Below are 20,466 nucleotides of genomic sequence, written 5' to 3' on the forward strand. Positions count from 1 at the left end.
TATTCCAAATGTATCCCCCTCTCTTGCAGTTCCTAACATGAGACTGAAAATCTGAGCACTCAATCTGCCACAAAGTCTGGAGAGCAAAGCTTTCCTCCACTGAGTGATGCTTTTCATTAAACTCTACAGGAACCCTGTCGCCTGCCTGTCGGCCCAGTCCAGATCCAGGTCATCAATAATCATTTCAACAACGCCCGTGCTGTGTTGCTATTTGGTCGTGTTTGGGGGGGATGGTCTGTGCTCTAAACTTTGGTGGAAGTGGTTTGACGTATGTGTCACTCTAAACACAATTTTCAGCTCATCATGCTCACATGGAGACTTCACAAAACAAAAGCAATACAGTGACTGTGATGTAAACACCAAATGTGTTTTTGTTAAGCCCCCTCTTGTTAAAAATGTGTTTCCTTTGTTGTTATTTTGCTTGAATGTTTGAGCTGTACTGTGAAGACAAATGTTCGGTACATGCATCATTTAGTGTCAACAGCTGAAAAGTGGAAAGTGTACAATTTCATCTTTAAAGCTTTTATTTCATAATATCAACAGCACTATATCAGTACATTGCAAAAACTCAAAATCTTACCAAGTGAAATTGTCTCTTTTTTAGTCAAAATGTCTTATCCCACTTGATTTAAGATACATTTACTTAACAAGTAACATTTGAGCAAAATAGAGGGACTTGTTTTAAGACAATGCATCTTGTTAAGTCAAACAATCTTAAATGATCTTGTTTTGAGTTGTAATTTAGAAGAAATAAGGTTTATTTTACATTTCATACATTTTTTTAAGCTGAGATCTTATTTGTAGAAGACGGATAATCTTGATTTAAGACAAACTCTTCAATTGATTTAAGTAAATGCATTTTATTGGAGAATCTATCAGAAAACAGCTCCATTGATGAAAGAAAGAAAGAAAGAAAGAAAGAAAGAAAGAAAGAAAGAAAGAAAGAAAGAAAGAAAGAAAGAAAGAAAGAAAGAAAGAAAGAAGCCTGGGTTACAGTTTTCAGGCAGTTTCTTCTAAATAAGATAAAAATATACATCCTCAAACTACACACACACAATGAAACACCTACTTTTGAGCATAGCTGGCTTATCCTAAAAAACAACATGACTGAATATTAGTATATCCAGTTCACTATGAGAAGACATTATATCTCAAAATGCTCAAATTAAACTTTGTAATCTTATTTAGTGCTGCTATAATACAACTCAAATTAAGGTGAATATATCTCAAATGAAGAAGTTGACATGAAATGTATTAGTGCAAAAATCATTTTTTGAGTGAAAAAATACTAATTGTTAGCATTCCTGGCTTATTCTGAGACACTAAGATTTAAAATACTGGTAAAATATTGCTTAAAAGAAGTTCTCCCTGCTGATTTTAAGATCACAGTTTTCTAAATATTACGTCTTATTTTAAGAAATCTTACCGAGCAAATTTTCACTTGTTCTATTGGCAGATTTTTTTGCTTACTTCAAGGTAAAAGTACCTTGAAATATGTTTTTTTTTTTTTTTCTTTTTGGGGGTGGGCCATTTTTTCCAGTGCACCTGTGGAAGTAGGCTATATCTCAGTAAGGGTTAATGTTAAGTGAGCAGGTGGTTGAGAGAATAAAAAAATCCAATAACCTGACACAAAGCGGAGGGATCCTGTCTCACCCTGAAGGTATTCTACTCCTCACAACCTCCTATTCACTATACATTATCCGGCCTATAGCTATGCTCTAAAGACAAACAAGCTGACACAAAATATTTATTCAAAGATGTTTTTATTCATTTAGAAATTATTTATTTATACACCTGTAAAAAAAAAAACACGGTCCCTCTGATTTCATGGCTGTATTCTTATCAGCCTCCTTGTGGGATAAATTCACATTAAAAAAACAAGTTGAAACATGACCCTGCTTCTTTGTTATAATTCACATTAAAGTGAACATTTCCATTGAAGGTAACGTTAAACAAGGTGAGTGGGACTTCTGCAAGAATATTTGTGATGACATTTCGGGCCTCATTCAGCTCTCCTTCTGAGAACATTTAACATTGTTGCTATCATCATTACCGCTTATGGGTTAAGCTACTTTGTAGAGATGCTCTCACCATAGACATATATAGAGTAGACGCTGCATTGACTGCTACTATGTATAGGCGCTGACGAGCTGTGGGGCCGCCATCTTGGTCCGGTCACCTGCTCCACTGAGTGTAATCTGTTTGGCAGGCGCAATTAAGTGTCAGCGCATTTAATCAATCATAACTCGCTGAACACTAAACTGATTTTCAAGCGTTTGTTTTTTTTTCTGCAAACATCATACATGTAGGTATGATACAGGACACATGGTTCGGGTGTATTTTAATATTCATAGTGGGCTTAAGAGTAATAGAATATTCTGATATGTGATATATATGGTGTATGATAAGTATTTTGCTGCACAGTGCTCTGGCATATTGAAGTCTCTGCTGCTTCAGTTTACGTTTACAGGTAGGATGACCGGACCAAGATGGCGGCCGTATTTCTTGCGCCCCAGCAGCCAATGCGGCGTCTACTCTTTATATGTCTATGGCGCTCACCAGCTCTGCTAGCATTGCCTGGATTGCAGGACAAGATGTTGCTCCACTGTCATTATTCCCCACTCTCATCACCAGCCTGAGACTGACACTAATTTTTTTACCATAGTGTCAACAGGTAAAGGGAAAAATCTGCCAGACTCTTTCACATGGATTGATTTGATAGGACATGTGATCAAGTTGTCTCTGCGTCACTTCTGATGTTTACAATGAATCACCATTGTAAGAGAGCTTGGTAATCATTTCCTTTAGAACTCAATGATTATAGGACGTGTCTTTTTAGCCTTGCTGCCTTTACAAGGTCATTTGTACCACACAGTGTGAAAGTCCCTAAAGTGTTATTGCATCATCATTGGTTTTTTTAATTTTGTATCATCATTTTATAATCAGCCAAACGTCTACATGTGCTCAAGTTTTACTGCACAAACATTCTGCTTTTCATTGGTAAAACAAAATCACATTTCTTCCTTTAAAGGTAACACAGTTTGGTGTTACTGTGTCTTCTGTAGTTCAAGAAGAGACCTGAGTCAAAGGGCTAACATGACCTTTAAATAACATAACCTACATAATAGCTGGACTGTAACTCTGCATTACATCAACAGAAGTTCACCGCCATCTTGTGGAAGATTGAAGAAAGAAGGATGGAAGGAAGTCTTCAAGGTTAGGTTAAACAAAGGAAGCTGGAGCTGGACTTGTTCCTAACTTTTAAATCTAAGAACCAGCTTCATTTTGGACGTGTATTATTTCCCTTTGATTCACTCATCATCCAGATTTCTTCTTTGAACAGAGTGCAGTGTGTGTAGTCATGTCCTTGCACAGCACATGAATGAATTCGATTGTATATAATCTCTGACCTGAGGACTCACAACTCATACTCTGGATTTCAGATTTGGACCATAAGTACCTGATATTTTGAAATGTTATAGCGTTCCATCAGTCTGCAGGCAGATTGCCTGTTTAATAATGGAGACACACACAAAAACAAAGACGCGGATCAGTGGAAACTGTTGCTCAATGTAGCTCTTTCAAAATAAATTTATATTGCTCATATGTTTTTGCCAATGTCCTCTCATCCCAAATCCAATAAGATGTTACAAAGAATTACGTTATTGCATCACTGTAATGTTTATTTACAACGTGACAGCTCAGTCTGTTTACTCAAAGCGCCAGAGACAAAAGACATGGACACACCAGTGAAAGTGGTCCAAGAGACCGCAGGAGTTTACCAATACCCCTGTCTCCTTCCTTTACTTCCCTCATCAGTGCACCTTTAAAGTCACAACCGCTTTAAAACTTCTACCTATTTTATTACATTCTCATCCTCTCTCTCTCTCTCTCTCTCTCTCTCTCTCTCTCTCTCTCTCTCTCTCTCTCTCTCCAGCTCTGTCTTGCAGGGAAATGCTGTTCGTTTTTCTTTCATCCTGGCTGGGCCCTGTTTTTAAATATTTTGTAGTTTGATTTGCTAATTGGTATAAAAGTTTAGGATTGCTTCAGAAGACTGCTTCAGCTGGCAGTAGCCAAACCAGCTGTGATGGCTGCCAGGTAATTCTTTGGAGCAAATGTCCCAGATCAAAGTATGTTAATTAGAAGAAACTTCTTATAGTCAGTAACAAGCTCAGATCATAAAGCCTTAGAAAAATTACCGAACAGAAACAAATATTACATCACTCTTCAAATGCATCAGAATCTGGAAGTTTGACCTCACAGAACACTAGAGTTACTGGTCCACTACTGTTTCTGTTATTTTGATGAACAGTTTCAACTTTAGCGCCTTTTTTACATAGAGATTTCACCACAGTGCTGTTATGAAGCTCTGCAATTACACGGCCTTCATACTTTCAAACTGCACCTTGTATGGGCGTTATATTAGTATCGCAGTGTGTGATTTTACACATTGACTTTACAGCAGGGGTGTCAAACATCCAGCCAGTGAAAAAATTACAGAGAAGACATTAACTGGAATTTTTCAATAAAAATATCTACTATTTCAAATCTGTCCTCTGGGGGTCGCATAAAATCATAGTGCTGACGAAGCGCACCATAACAGTGCTTTTTTTTCAGGGACTTTTTTTCTCCATGTGAGATAATAGATTACTTGCTGTTTGCATAGTCCGGTTGAGATTGCTAAAAACTTTTGAGAGCACAATAAGATGATCCACTAACTACTAACACTAGCACAACACCCCTGCATACAACACTGCCCAGCAAGCAGACTGTTCATGCTGGAGCTCAGGGGTCCAAAATAATCAACTTTACCTTCTTCATTATTATAATCTCTGTTCTTTTGCTGTAAACATTACACTCTGTGTCAGGTGAATGGGTAACCTGTGTGTTTGGTGTGTTGGCAGCAGGTTTCAGGGCTTAACGAGTAAAATATTCTTCCCACTATGAGACTTATCATGGCAAAAAATACAACAGCTGTTTTTGTTCAAAGATAGTTCATTAAATGTGAACATTTTCAGAATGTACTTGTACTTTTTTTGCACTAAAACAAAGGGAAACATTTAGAGTTGTCATTATTTATAGGTTATTATGTCATGATTTTACTGGTCCGGCCCACTTCAGATCAACTTGGGCTGTATGTGGCCCCTGAACTGAAATGAGTTTGACACCCCTGCTTTACAGTGTTGCAGACAGGTAAACAAATGTCTCTCCACTGTTTGCAGAGGAGTAGTTTTGCCTTTGTTTCACACCTGTTAAGACCTCACATACCTACTCAGCTGCTGAACGACTCTACCCACCATTCTGCCTCTGTGCTTTTTACACAGACAGTGAGGCAACAGAGGCTTGTCTTTAACTTGATGAAGACTTTGTTTTTTAAATGATTCAGATTAAACATATTTGTGTGACACATGATATGATATAATTTGACTGATTGAGACATGGGTAAAGCAGTAACTCCTGTGTTTCATGAGTTGAAGACTGTAGACTGTATTAAATCTGGTGGCTTTGAGGTGAGCGATGTCACATCAGTTTCTGGCTAAATAATGCGACATGCCTAGCGATTTAAGTGCACGCCCCATGTACAGAGGCTATAGTTCTCGTTGCAGCAGTCGCTGGTTCGACTCCCAGCCACGGTCATTTGCTGCATGACTTCCTTAACTCTCCACTCCCCACACCTCCTGTCTTTTTTCAGCTGTCCTGTACAATAAAGGCAACAAAGCCCCAAAAATAACATAAAAGGGGGCAAAATGCAGTTACAGAAACAAGCGGTTACAAAACTTTTGGTACCCTCAAGTAATTCAGACCACAGTATATGTAAAAATAGACTTGTATGAAAAACACAGAAACACCTTAATTGTCCTTACTTTCAATATATCTGCTCTACTTCTCACATTTGTTTGAATAAAATACAAATAATCTCTCTTTTTGCTCACACTTATTCAACAATCTTGTCCTTCTTTGCTCTTAATCTCTCTTTCTATCCCATGTGCTGCATTAGCAGTAGATATAACCATAGAGCCATGTAACTGTACCACAATGGCAAAAGAATATATAATTTGCCACACATCACATGCTTTGTCAAACAGCAGTAGGGTCCTGGACTCAACCGGCCTTGCCACACACACACACACACACACACACACCCTGCTTTAAGATCCATAAGAGGAAAACTTGAGGCAGTTGTGGAGGGACCTGCAGAAGCAGTTCTTGGCCTGGTTGGTGGTGCTGCAGCTTCCTCCTGCACTAACTGTCAGTGGCCTGTGGCACTGGCGTCCAGAACACTCCGTATTATTGGTGCCTTGGCTAGAGGTCACCTGCATTTTACTCTTAGTCTCGGTACCTTTGGTGGACTTCCTGGTTGGCATCAGGTGCTGCTGGGTTACCTTTTGTTGGCTGATCGTACCTGGTGTCTCATCCAACCTGTTGGCGCTGATGGAGACAGATTGGAGACAGAGAAAACACTTGAAGATTGCAACATTGTCTTGTGTGAACCTGTACAGCAACTGAGAGTTGATTTCTGAGTTTTGACCTCTGACACTTACATCGTGGTTCACCTGGTTGCCGTGGGTTACTGGCGCTGCTACCGAAGGAAGACTGGAAGTTGTGAATTGTCTCCTGAAGGATCTGCCTCTCTCTGCCCTGATAACATCAGACAATGACTCTTAGAAACCAAGAAACACTTTCTGACAAAACAGCTCCTCATACTTAACTTCCACATGTCCCTCTGGTAACCGATGTAAATGTTGTAGGCTCACAATGTTAACATTTTATCAAGACACAATGTAAGATTGTAGAGTGGAAGAAGAAGTGTAAAAATACAGCTCAAACCCTGCCATCCCTGGAGACACTCCAAATGTAAGTAAAGTATAAACCAAACACACCAAACTAAAGTAAACTTCATACGGGCGATGTTTTATATATGATAAACCAAACACACCTTTCCAGCATTGAGCTCTGATATTGCAGCCAGGATCTGTTGTCTGGGTCCGTCTGTTTTGATGCCCAGCTCTTTCAGGTCTCCATCTGTCAGAGTCAGGAAAGCCTCCATGTCCACCTGGAGGAGGAAGAGAGAAAAGGGACAGAAGTGTAATGTCCTTTTAGCTTTGAAGACCAGAGTGATGCATGTGTGGAAAAGTGGTTTCCTTCACATTCAGTATCTATAATTTAAAACCTTGAATAAGGAATGTCATCACTTCATAATTCTATTGTTTGATACGTGTCTCAAAGTCAGGCAGCAAAGCAAAAACAAAAAAACGAAACACTGATGAAAAATGCGGAATTAAATGAATATGGTCAAAGTATGTATACCTCCTGCTCCTCAAATATAGGCTGGTACTTCTCGAGTGACAGTTTCTTTAAGATACCAGACAGCTCGTCTGAAAAATAGGACAACATAAAAGTATGAGAAAGTCATCCGTCAGTCATCATTATACAAAGGAACAGTTGCATGTTTGAGAGCATTTCAAGCAATATGGATGGAAGAGCTACATGGCCTAATAACTGCATCTTAAAATCTTCAAAACAAGTTCATTTAATTCATTTGGAATTCAAGCTTTTTCGTGGAGTGAAATGCTTCATTTTCACATTGAATCACCTTCATCAGTAATGGTTCCACTGCTGGAGCCCCCGCTGCTCTTGGAGCGAGGATGAGAAGAGGCTGAGGACAGGGAGTCTCCAGGCCCAGTGGGAGGTTTAGGTGTTGGGGATGGGGAAGGGGTGAGAGTGGGCGACGTGCTCTTTGAGGTGGAGGAGTTCCCTGACTGAGGTCTCTTCTTCAGGTCCATCTTCTACAGAGAAATGAGAGAGAACGGTGAAACCAGTTCAATGACATGACAGGAGGCAGTTATACATTTCATGACAGAAAGAACACACATACCCTTCTGGAGTGGATGTCAGAGGCAACCAGGCTGGGGTGGGAGTGGATGTCAGGGAGGTTGATATCAGGCAGTGGCAGGATGGGGGCTGAGGGAGGCAGGGAGGGTTGGTTCTGTGTCTGACTCGGCTGTTTCTCCGGAGTCTGAGCCTTCACATCGATTAGACCTGCTGCTCGTTTTCTCTGAGCTGCTATCTGAGAGAGAACGCTGTCTGCACTGCCCCCTGGTGAGAGAAAGAGGTATGAGTGTTTAATCTCCTTTCTGGTGTTCCTGTTGTTTCAGGGTATTTTCATATCAGTCGTTGTGTTAACCTGATCGGTTGTGGGAATCCCGGTTGATCCCGGCGACTCCATTGGAGCCTCCTGAGGAGTGTGGGGAGTGGTAGTGACCAGAGTTTGATGGCGAGGAGGATGAAGGCCCCTTAGGAATGCTGGGAAACTTAATGGACCTGCTGACTACACGACTGATAGACGTCTGAATAAAGAGCCAAGAGGAAAAGAGAGCAAAGAAGTGTAAAATGATTGAAATCATATAGGGAGGTTTCACCCTAAATACAAACTTTTCCTCCCTCTCACTCACAATATCTGAGTTTCCACTGCTGTTGAGCTTCCTCTGGGGGGGCATCGGCAGGCGGGGGACTTCACTCTTTCCCTCTCTGAGGAGGCGTGAGCGATCAGAGTTCCACGGCTCAAAGTTGGATGGAGGCAGGAAGGGAGGAATCACTGCTTTGAGCTTGTCATTGGGCAGCCGGGTCAAAGGTGCACCACTTCTGAGCTACAGGAGATGGAAAACAGAATCCTCACAACACAAGTAGAAACAACAAACCAATTTATACAGCACTGAGTGAATCTGCTCATAAATTCAGTAACTAACACCCCTAACACTATTAACATTAAATCAAATAGTCTTACCATAGTGGTTATAAGAAAGTCCTCCTTTTCTGAGGATGTTCTGCAAAGACCTGGAAATGGAAATGAAGTCACATTTACATTTTCTTCTTAACAAATTTTGTTTTTTGCATCATTTTTAGAGGCACATTCAATGTTTTTTTTTTGTTTTTTTGTTTTTTTTTAAGTTATATTTTTGGGGCTTTTTGCCTTTATTATATAGGACAGCTGAAGAGAGACAGGAAATGTGGGGAGCAGAGAGCAGGGGAAGACATGCAGGAAATGGTCGACCGGTCGGGAATCGAACCAGCGACCTCTGCAACGAGGACTGTAGCCTCTGTACGTGGGGCGCTTAGACCGCTAAGCCACCAGCGCCCCACATTCAATGTTTTTAAAAATCATGACGAAGGTTAAAACAGTGTCTTTGAAAGAAGTGTCCGACTTGGGAGAACAAAACTTAGCTTTTCATTATTATTGAAAGCTAACAGTGATGTACATTTTTCATTGAAAGTAGTAACCAAGAGAGCAGTCCATGCATACTCATAAGCCTAACGATTAGTGTGCTTAAAACAGCTCGTTCCTAGTCAAAAAGATAAAAATATGTTCTGTGTATTACTACTTTTTAACACAACATAAATGTTTAGGAGTTCACCACTCTATAAACCAGAGAAACCCGTGCCGGACTAGTAGGGGTGGGGATTGTGCATTTTCATTGATTGATATCATCATCGAGCCTCCTGAACAATCCCAGTCTTTATTCATTCCTCTACTGACACTTTCCTCTTACTTGGTGAGAAGACGAGACAGAGATGCATTTTCAGAACTTTGCATGCTTTGATGATTTTTTTTATTTACCTTTGCCTAACACTGATTTTGCTGACCTGACTTTAAATATATCATAATGTTACCTTATTTAGTTAGCTAACCAGCTTTTATCCTGCTAATTTCAACTCACATTTTAACATCCGATTACTATTTTTAACTAACAAGACTGTATAAATAGTGTGGGTGTGATAACCACGGCTGAGGAGGAGGAGGAGGAGGAGGAAAAGGAGGAGGAGGAGGGCTGTCCCACAGCAGCTTGAGTTGACAGTGTTGGCTTGAGTTATTTCAACACCAAGACAGTTAAAGTTGCATTTTGGTTAAATATGATGCACAATGCTGATGATCTTGGTCATGGAGGCGGTGTCCCCTCACTGCAAGAAACTATTCAACAACATGGATTGCATTTCTCCTCCTCCTTATCTTTTGCTTTGGTAACTTGAAGCCAAACTTCAGACCCCTGTGCACGTTACGCCATCCTTGCAAGTAACTGACCACCAGAATACTTCTCTGTAGACCTGTTGGCTGGCATAAACAGAACCAGATTTCTAGGACAAGTACCCATCAGCTTCAAACTCTTTAACTGGAGACAATTTATGAGCTAAATCTCCTTGATTTGATCCAGAACTAATTAGGGAGTCACAAAAACTCTGGAACCACTAAAGGTGCATTTCGACCAAGCGTTCCTGGGTCTTTTGGCCCCCAGAACTACTTTCCCCGGAACTAAAAGGTTCCTGTGCCCCCATTGTTGTCTGCGCTTCAACTGCAGGCTGATAGGTAGATTGTGCAAATCAGGCCAGTGACGTATGGAGAAAATATATATATATTAAATAATATTTTGAAATCTTAATAAATAACTAAACTAGGATGCATTCCCAGGAACTCCCTCTGTGTTTCAACAACTGTGTAAACTCCACAAACACCGTTACGTTCAACTGAAAGTCCCAGGACCTTTGAAAAGTACTACCCCCCAAGCAGGGGCTTTTCAGGGGGGAGATTATCTACCCCTGAACTAAATTTAGACCCTGGTTCCTCCGGCCGGAACGCACAAAGTTCAGGGGTAAAGTCCCTGCGGTGGAAAAACGCCTTAATATCTTTCTTACATGATCAGCCTGTATATTTGAAAAATCGGACCCTCTCACCGACTGTTTCTGAAGAATTTATAAAAACAATCAGAGGAACGTCTTCCTCCGGAGCCATACGCAACTTTTTTCACATAAGAGCTTTTGGATGTGTACAAACAGCAGTGTTTCCCTTGAAGACAAGCACATGATGTATCACTCTCACCAGAATCTTTGCTCTTCACTGCCCAGGCAGTGTTGATGTCGCTCCCTCCCAGAGCTGGACTTGGTGCCAGTGCCCCGTTGGACCCAGCTGCAGGTTTCCTCTCTGCTTTCATTGTTGCGTCTAACAAGGTTTCAGCGTCATCAGGAAACGGAGCGAGGCGATTGGACGAGAGGCCGTGTCTCAGGGTGTGAGTCAACTTCAGCCGCCGGAAACGGTTCGACATCCGACTCCACCAGGACTAGAATGAGGTGAAATCAAACAATGAGGTCCTGGGTGATTATGGAGTAAGAAATGTATATATATTCCAGTCATTATAATTATGTCATATATCATTTTTAATCACACTGCAGTTTGATCATACACAAATAATGGAACAGAGCGACATGGTATGGATGTAATCATTTAAAGTTTGGTCTCTCCTTTACCCTTAGTCCTCCCTTGTCATCAGGCGGTACGGGGACATTGTTTAGGGACTGTCGGCTTTTGGAGCGAGTCACTGAAGCTCTGCCGCGGTGTTTCGACTTGTCTTTGTCGACCTGCATACAGACTGAAGCTAACAGACGCACCAGCTCTGTGTCTGTGAGACAGAAGTCCAGAGAAGACACAAACACACATAAACAGAATCTCCTCACAACAACCACTGTCAGTACTTCAGAAAAGAGCCATCAGAAAAGTTCACAATGTTGATTACCGTTAACACATAAATTCATTGTTCCTCAAATCCAAAATATTGAAATTATGTGACCTTGTGGATTTTAAAACTGCACAAATTGTGTATAAGGCAAGGAAAAATCTCCTTCCAGGAAACATTCAAAGATTGTTCTTTGAAAGAGAGGGGGGTTATAACTTAAGAGGGAAGTTAACATTAAAGATGATGAGTGTTCGGACCACAAGGAGAAGTTTTTGTATTTCAGTCTGTGGTGTAAAACTGTGGAACAGACTCAATATGGAGCTACAGCAATGTCAGAACATAATCCAGTTCAAGAAGAGGTATAAAGAAATGATTTTCATGAGGTACAAGGAGGAAGACTAGTGTTGATAATCACGAGGGGTTTACTTTTGATTGTAGGTGTAAATATGAAGATTTGACTTGTGGGAGTGCACTAGTATAATGCCAGATAATAGTGAATAAAGGGGTAGGATTAGATCAGTTCTAACTTCTTCCTACTCCTTTTTGCACATGTAAAGTAAAATGTTTCAGTGCTTGCTAATGGAACTGACTGATTTTGTTTCTTTTGCATAACTATTTCTTCTTTTCTACTTGTATGTTTTTTTTTTCTATTTTACTTTTACATGTTCGAAATAAAGACATCAAATCAAATCAAAAAATCCTTCAACAACTTACTTCACTTATTTAACTTCCTTAGAAAGTGGCAAAATCACAATAATGAACTACCAAAGTGATCATAGTTATGAATTAAACTTAAAGAGTAAATTATTTACACCACTTATGATAATCTAAAATCATGAAAAACTCAATTTTGGTCAAATTTTTAGATGAGTTTGTTACAGCCCTTTAATTCAAAGTCAAAGTTAAATCTTAAGGATTTGATTTTAGAAGAGTTTGAACCTATTTTTTAAAAAATCGTCTACTGAAATTATATTGATTAAAATAAAAAGTCTGGACTTGTTTGTCACTGCATTAAGAAGAGAGTGTTTTTCCCTAAAGGACTTTAAACAGGGTGATAATATTTGGTGTACCTGGGTCGTTCAGTAACATCACCAAATCAAATGCTGTGTATCCGTTCTTGGCTCGGAGGTTGACATCCGCTCCCTGACTCAGCAGGTACTTCACGATGTCTTTGTTGCTGTACAAGGTAGAGAAGAAGAGAAAACAAATCATCAGATGTGTTTTTATCATTTCAGACTGGAAAAGAAATCAATCCCACTTCATGTAAAACATCATCTCTTTCTGACCCGTGATAGGTGGCCTGCATTAAAGCGGTCCACCCATGGACGCCATCTTGTTTGTCTATGTCTGCTTTCTTCTCCACCATCAGCTGCACCACCTCCAACTGACCGCTCACTGCCGCTATCATGAGAGGGGACGCTCCCTCCTGATTGGATGAATTCACCTGAGTCGGATCCTCTTCCAGGATCTCTTTGACCAGCTGGGAGTTTCCTGAAACAAAAACACACACTCATATAAGACAAAGGATACTTTCAAATGCAACTCTATTGTGATTTGATTGAATCAGTGGAATCAATCAGGATGTTCTTGTAGTTTTGGTGAATGTTGACATATAATAATCAAACTCACCCAGCTTCAGGGCACTAAACACATCCGGTCTTCTTCTCTCATCATCTGTGAGGAAAAGAAGAAGTCTGAGTACAGAGGACTTCTGATATTCTCTGAAACAACAGTCCTACTTGGAAAGACTCCACATACTGCAGCCCAGTATCATCTGTTAGAGTGGAGGGGTTGTGTAAATAATCACTGTGGGGATCACACTCGCTCTAATAACAGAGTACTGTGAACAGAAAGAAGAAACCAGACGAAGCAGAGATCTGTGAGAAAAATGAGAAACACTGCTGTAACTACAACACTCTGAAGACAGACTCCAGAAACTCAGTTAGAAAGAATGGAGGGATTTTTTTATCAAAGAAGATTGAACTGTATTAGAATTATTGCCATTTCCACGATGGGGGTAGGTAGGCCCTTTCATATTTCCAGTTCTGGTGTACAGACCTGCCAACACTCCTGATTTAGGCAGGAGTCTACGGCTTTTTAACTTATTCTCCCGCTGTACTCCCGAGTTGTTGTTTCCCCCGACAATCTCCCTATTTCACGTTGATGTCAATCAAATGAGTGTCCCTCAACTTCTTTTTCAAGAAGCACTCTACTTGAGCCTGATATTCAAACCCCTCTAAACGTCCAGCCCTCCTCTCCCTGTAGATGTTGGGTTTTTTTAAGTTGTAGTTTGGGCCTTTTTGCCTACTTACTTTTTGCCTATTTGATACGACAGCTGAAGAGAGACAGGAAATATGGGGAGTAGAAAGTGGGGGAAGACATGCAGGAAATGCTCGACCGGCCGGGAATCAAACCGGCGACCACTGCAACGAGGACTGAAGCCTCTGTATGTGGGGTGCTTAGACCGCTAGGCCACCAGTGCCCCTCCCTGTAGATGGTTTGATCCAAAAGACACTGCATGAGATGGTTTCTGACAGCAGGTAAACAGAGACACCGAGCGACAGGTAGCTGTGTGACACCGGGAGCTGAAGTGTTCATTAGACGAGTTGTTCTGAGTTCAACAAACTTCTGCACTGTTTAAACATTTGATCGATCCCTCATTAAAGTGGTTTAGCCCCGTTCTTGTTAGCTAACTCAAGTTGTGACGTGCAATAACACAGCATCTTCCTCAAAGTTCATAAGGAGAGTTTAGAGCTGTGTGAATGTGATGACAGAGTGCTGACAGTGTAACTATCACAATATCACAGGTGAAGTTATTACATCACTAAACTCTACCTGATAACCTCAGGTGGAGATGCAGAGGAAATATCTTCCTTCTTTAAATAAAGAGCAGAAAGCAGCTGAGGCTGAGGATGCAGAGGTTACTTTAGGTCAGATAACATTTAGCTGTAGGTAATAAATATGATTTAAAGGACCCAGATAAATTACTTTCAAAAGCACAAAGAGATGTAGATTAATGTTACAGAGACTCCTGCATTCAAAACTGTATTGACATAATACTATAATGGTATTAACATCAAAGTATGGTGTCAACACAAACCACTCTACCTGGAACATGTGTGTGTTACTCCCTATGGTTAGTCCTCACTGCAGTGGCTCACTCTACTCTCACTCTTTAACATGTTTATGACTTTTGTCATATTTTTAAGACGTGGATTTTTTAAATTTAGCATGTTTTCATTGCCATGTTTTACTGCAAACCATGAAATTAAGAGACATTTAAAGTATTTGACTTACATATCTGTTTATTAAATGTATTAATCTGCAGTTTAGGGTTATATAAGGACAGGGTTGCTGGATATAGGCTGATTTTACGATACTCCAGAAAATCTCCCTAGTTTTCACAGTTCAATGTTGGCAGGTATGGGTGTAATATGTACGTGAAACTACTCGCTGAGCTGCATATGTGAAAACTCAGGTCTCACTTAGACGACGATGGGAAGAGAGTTCAAAAACAACAAACAGAGCACTTTTCAAACAAAGCTCCACCTGATTTCTGCAGGAACACCTAGCTTAAATCTAAAGTACTGGTGAGAAGAGCCAACAAACATGAAAAAGGCTGAGAGCCACCACTGTTGGTTTCACTCTCACATGAGTGTTAATTGCAGTGCAGAGACGCCCACACCCACAGAGACAGAGACAGACTGTTGTTACAGAAAACAAGGCAGAGATCAACATTCTCTTTTTACCTTAGTTTAAGAAAACTTTCTCACACAGATTACAAACTGCTCAAGATGCTTCTTTCTCTGTACCACAAAAGTCATCCCACCTACATCGTTCACCATTTTTAAGAAGTTTAAGCTGTAGTGTATTTTGTTACTATCATCATCATCATCATCAATAAAGCAAACTTGACTTTCACACAGAGGGGAGTCTGACCTGTCTGAGGTCGGACGGTGGTGATGGAGTCCAGGTAGGCCTTGATGTCTCTCTGTTTCAGCTGCATGGCGAGCTCAAATGCCGTCTTTGACAGGACGTTGATTCGATCAGGGTCAGCTCCTCGCTCCACCAGCTGCTGAGCCACGGCCACCTTCAAAAACACATTACTTCATGTGTCAGCTGCTTTTCAACCACCAATCACTCCATATGTCATTTAGCTGGAGTTGTGTTTTTAAACAAACTGATGCGTCAAGATAAGAGATACAGACTCTTGATGCTGGGTTCAAAATAAGGATGCAAGTGATCCAGTTTACCTACTTAACAAACTTGCTTTGATTTTGAAAGGACAGAAAAAGTCCATCTGCTATACAGTAAAGTAGCAGGAGCAAATGAAAACAGGTCAAAGAATCATCAGCAGTAGAAAATGTTGCATTGATGACACTTGTAGAGACACACTTTAAAGTTGTATGTTACATCTCTCCCTCACGCTCTCTTGCTCTCTCTCTAACAATCTCTCTGTTATCTGTGGAGCAGTTTTACAGACACTACTAGCCACACGCACACCAGGAGAAGAGAGAAAGAGATCATCCACTAAGTTACCAATGTATGTCAGTTAGGGATGCAAAATTCTGGGAATTTTCAAAGTTGGAAACTTTCCATGGGAATTAATGGGAATTTATGGGAATAAACCAGGAATTTACCAAATTGAAGGTTATCTCTTATTAGGGAACTTCAGTACAGTTGGGGAAAATATATTTTAGCATAATCCTGACTAAAACAACAAGATTTCATGCAAGTACAGTTGAATACCTATGCTATTCCTAAATCACATGCACATAGCAGACTGCTTACTGCAGGGCTATTGAGACCACACCCCCTACATGCACTGTGCATTCCTCCATCACATGCACAGATGATCTCTACAACCCTCCAGAGGCCTGAGAAGCTTGAGGGAAGATGCTTTTTTATTTGCATGTTGAATGGGACTTTGTTGGGCTTGCATTTTTGTTAATTTTTGAATGGGTTGGGTCGGAGGGATGAGTAATATTTAACTCAACATTCATGTTTTTGTTCTTCAATGAAATAACTGATTGTTCAAAAAAATATTTAACACTTGATAAAGTTCTACTTACAAGTAAATCTGTTTTAATTGTATTATTTTGGATGGATGTCTGCTTATAACAAAACAAATATTTATGCTTGGATATGATACCTTTCCATTAAATTACCCTCAATTCCCAGTTAATTTGGATAAATTCCCATGGAAAGTTTCCAATTTGGAATATTTCCAAAATTCCCCAGCTTAACTTCCTATGGAAATTTACCGGAAACTTTCCGGAAATTTTCCACCCCTTTGCAACCCTAATGTCAGTCATATATGGATAAAATAAAAAGAAAAAGAAAAAGTTAAAGCTGGTCTAATCTCCCTCGTCGGGCCGCCCAGGTATCGTCTAGGTGTGGGAAACACTGGCGGAGCATCCTCATCTTCACATGCTGCCGCCTGCTGTGTCAAACTGCTACTAGAAAAGGATTAATTAATTTCCCTATCTGTACCCATGTTTAACTTTCTTGCAAAGCACCATTACATTCATGTTCAAGATGTAATATAATTTTAGCCATCCATTGAGCCCACCTTCCCACTAAGTGTTGCAATCATCAGTGGTCCCCAACCAGTGGTCTTCTGGGAGAAGTTGACATCAGAGCCCCACTCCAGCAGCAGACGCACTGTGGCCTCGTGTCCAAACTGAGCAGCCACCATCAGCGCTATTATGTCCATGAACTCTCTGCCTCCTCCTCCTGGACAGCCTTCAGCAGCTCCAAAACCAGACCCACTGTGGGCCGAGATGAACCAGGATGAGGATTTAAAACAGACTAGTGATGTTATAGAAATGATAAAGATTGAGTGTAATGCTTAGAGTCTAACCTGCAGCTGTTGTTGTTGTTGCCATTAGAGACCGAGTCTGCAGCAACAGCCAGGTGATCGTAGTCATCCACATAAGCACCGCTCTCTAGGAGCAGCTTCACAACATGAGCGTGCCCCCCACGAGCGGCCATACTTAGGACACTCGCTCCCAGCCTGTTACGCCCGTTTATCTCCGCTCCATTCTCCAGCAGGATGTGAGCAACAGTCAGGTGACCGAACCTGGGTGGAGAAACACAGAAAAAAAAAGAATGATGCAGAGATAGAACATTCGGGGAGTCTTCTCTGACATGAATCAACTCTTGACTGGATGAGGTTTTATAGTCCTTGGGAGATGTATCCTCAAATTTAAACCTCACACACACATACTACACAGCTGCAGACAGGAATAAAATACAGACCCTTGCTTTAACCTTGTGTTGATGATCATGTAGGAAGTGAAGGGATCTAATATTTTCATAACAGTCAACATAAGTAGACGTACGGAAGAGGATTAGGGCCACTGAAAAAAATAATAATAATTAAGGTCCAATTTTTTTTTTATTATTATTATTGTTCTGAGAACAAACTGGCAAAACATCAGTGCATCCCTATATACTAGACATATATACTACTGTGTACTATATCAAAATGAATACTGACAGCAGCTGTTTGGCTGTTTACACTCAACATGAGTCCCTTAGCGCTCGAAGGGACTGGAACCAAGTGCCACACGCATGTGTTCCGCCTGTAACATCGGCGTGATACCGAAGCTTTTTTTTTTATTGTATAACATTTGTTTGGCGTGGGGGGGGCACAGGGGGGTCCAGGTTCAGTTTTACAGGGGCACTGGCCCCTGTTGGCCCCTCCCCAGAACCGCCACTGGAGATTAAAGTCAGAATTCTGAAATTAAAGTGAGAGTTCTGAGATTAAAGTGAGAATTCTGAGATTAAAGTCAGAGTTCTCAGATTAAAGACAGATTAAAGTCAGAGTTCTGAGATTAAAGTCAGAATTCTGAGATTAAAGTCAATTCTTAGATTAAAGTCAGAATTCTGAGATTAAAGTGAGAGTTCTGAGATTAAAGTCAGAATTCTTAGAAAAAAGTCTGAGTTTCTTTATCTGAGAATTCTGACTTTTTTCTCAGAATATTAATAATTTAAAGAAAAATTGACCTTAATTTATTTTATTTTTTCTAGTGGCCCTAATAATCTTCCGTATAGATCTTATTTTAGAGAATAACAAAATATTCTACATTCAATTGGTTGATTTACAGGCCAAAAGTAAAAGCCAGGGATTTTCACACTCTCTCACACAAGGAAAAAACATTTGACATCAAAAAATATGAAATGCTCGTGATTAAAACTTACAAACCCTACAGGGTATTTTCCCCTAGTTGTGTGTTTCTGTGAGACGAATATGAGAGTGTGTTCTAATAGTCCCTGAGTTGTATTGTCATGGGGTTCACAATCATCTGTAGAGTGTAATATTAAATTGATAGATTTCTGAATGGACTCTGGTGTGCGGTGAGCTCCAGCCTGCAGCCCCACCTAGCAGCCTGCATCAGCGGGGTCCAGCCGTAGTTATTGCGGCTGTCCACCGAAGCCCCTTTTCGTAGCAGAAACCGGACCAGGTTCTCATGACCACTCGCCGAAGCGAACTGTAGTGCTGTGTTCCCCTCCTCGTCCGTACAGTCCACGGGGACCAGAGACAACATGTCCGCGGGGCTGCACTCCGAACCAGCCTCGGACCGCAGCCTGCTCTGCCGCCCGGACTCTTTCGGGGCTCCGGGCTCCAGGATCCCCCGGGCGGTGTCATAGTCCCCTTCGTCGCAGGCACGGAAGAGCAGCAGGGAATTTGCGGGGACACCGAAATTCATCTCGGCATTTAGAGAGTGAGTCCGGCTCCATTCATTTCAGTTAGTCTGACCCGGTCCAGAACTTTCCCTCTGTCAGTCGGCCTGTGTTTGGAGATCATGACGCACAGTGAAATAAACTTCAGTCTACAAGTCAAAAACAGCCGTCCCTCCTCGAGGACACAGGTTTAATCTGTCCTCTTTACTTTAAACACTCAAAAACGTCTCGTGGTGTCTGAACAGTTTCGTCAAAACAACTTTCTGCCAACCGGCCGCCGCTGCCCGGTTCCGTTACTTGATTTGGAATCTGGCTAGCATCAATGCGCCTGTGCCACAACACATCCGCTTTGGACTTTCAAAGTAAAAGCCGGGTGACATCTGCCATGCCATTTATTTTCTCATGGTTCTTTTTCTTATAGTTTAGTTCAGTTAAGATTATTTATTATTCATCGTGTCGTGCACCTTGAGGTGCCCAGCCCATTAGTGTTAGGGTTAGGGTTATGATTAGGATTAGGGTTAGGGTTATGATTAGGATTAGGGTTAGGGTTAGGGTTAGGGTTAGGAGTAGGGTTAGGGTTAGGGTTGGGTTAGGGTTAAGGTTATGATTAGGGTTAGGGTTATGTTTAGGGTTACGGTTAGGGTTATGATTAGGGTTAGGGTTATGAGTAGGGTTAGGGTTAGGGTTAGGGACCGGGTTATGATTAGGGTTAGGGTTAAGGGTTAGGGTTAGGGTTATGATTAGGGTTAGGGTTAGGGTTATGAGTAGGGTTAGGGTTAGAATTAGGGTTAGGGTTATGATTAGGGTTAGGGTTATGAGTAGGGTTAGGGTTAGAAGTAGGGTTAGGGTTATGATTAGGGTTAGGGTTATGATTAGGGTTAGGATTAGGGTTAGGGTTCGGGTTAAGGACAGGGTTAGGGTTAAGGTTATGATTAGGGTTAGGGTTATGATTAGGGTTAGGGTTAGGGTTAGGATTAGGGTTAGGTTTAGGGTTATGATTAGGGTTAGGGTTAGGGTTAGGATTAGGGTTAGGGTTAGGGTTAGGTTTAGGGTTATGATTTGGGTTAGGGTTAGGATTAGGGTTAGGGTTAGTGTCAGGATCAGGGTTAGGGTTATGATTAGGGTTAGGGTTCGGGTTAGGGTTAAGGTTATGATTAGGGTTAGGATTAGGGTTATGATTATTGTTAGGGTTAGGGTTAGGGTTAGGATTAGGGTTATGTTTAGGGTTACGGTTAGGGTTATGATTAGGGTTAGGGTTATGAGTAGGTTTAGGGTT

At 41.0% G+C, this 20,466-nt stretch overlaps 1 protein-coding gene across 1 annotated transcript; it reads right to left on the reverse strand.

Annotated features, from left to right (window-relative positions):
- Positions 1-3,920: 3,920 nt before the first annotated feature.
- On the reverse strand, positions 3,921-19,518 carry LOC117829413 (ankyrin repeat and SAM domain-containing protein 6-like). The gene is made up of 18 exons (XM_034707070.1): positions 18,888-19,518; positions 17,365-17,583; positions 17,074-17,272; positions 15,441-15,591; positions 13,131-13,175; positions 12,788-12,992; positions 12,572-12,678; positions 11,296-11,447; positions 10,871-11,108; positions 8,786-8,835; positions 8,454-8,648; positions 8,186-8,348; positions 7,877-8,097; positions 7,595-7,787; positions 7,309-7,376; positions 6,938-7,054; positions 6,543-6,639; positions 3,921-6,429 (listed from the first exon to the last, which is right to left on the reverse strand). The coding sequence occupies exons 1-18, from the start codon at positions 19,214-19,216 to the stop codon at positions 6,380-6,382; spliced, it is 2,799 nt and encodes a 932-aa protein (XP_034562961.1). The 5' UTR covers positions 19,217-19,518; the 3' UTR covers positions 3,921-6,379.
- Positions 19,519-20,466: the final 948 nt, after the last annotated feature.

The sequence above is a fragment of the Notolabrus celidotus genome, chromosome 17, assembly GCF_009762535.1.
Source record: "Notolabrus celidotus isolate fNotCel1 chromosome 17, fNotCel1.pri, whole genome shotgun sequence".
Lineage (NCBI taxonomy): Eukaryota > Metazoa > Chordata > Actinopteri > Labriformes > Labridae > Notolabrus > Notolabrus celidotus.

Bases quoted from the DNA above. Each gene is read 5' to 3' on its own strand.
- LOC117829413 (XM_034707070.1), bottom strand. From the start codon at position 19,216: ATGAATTTCGGTGTCCCCGCAAATTCCCTGCTGCTCTTCCGTGCCTGC. The intron at 17,584-18,887 runs GTGGGGCTGCAG...TTCTCCACCCAG, and splicing joins CCGCTGATGCAGGCTGCTAG to GTTCGGTCACCTGACTGTTG. The intron at 7,055-7,308 runs GTATACATACTT...TTCCTCCTCCAG, and splicing joins CTATATTTGAGGAGCAGGAG to GTGGACATGGAGGCTTTCCT.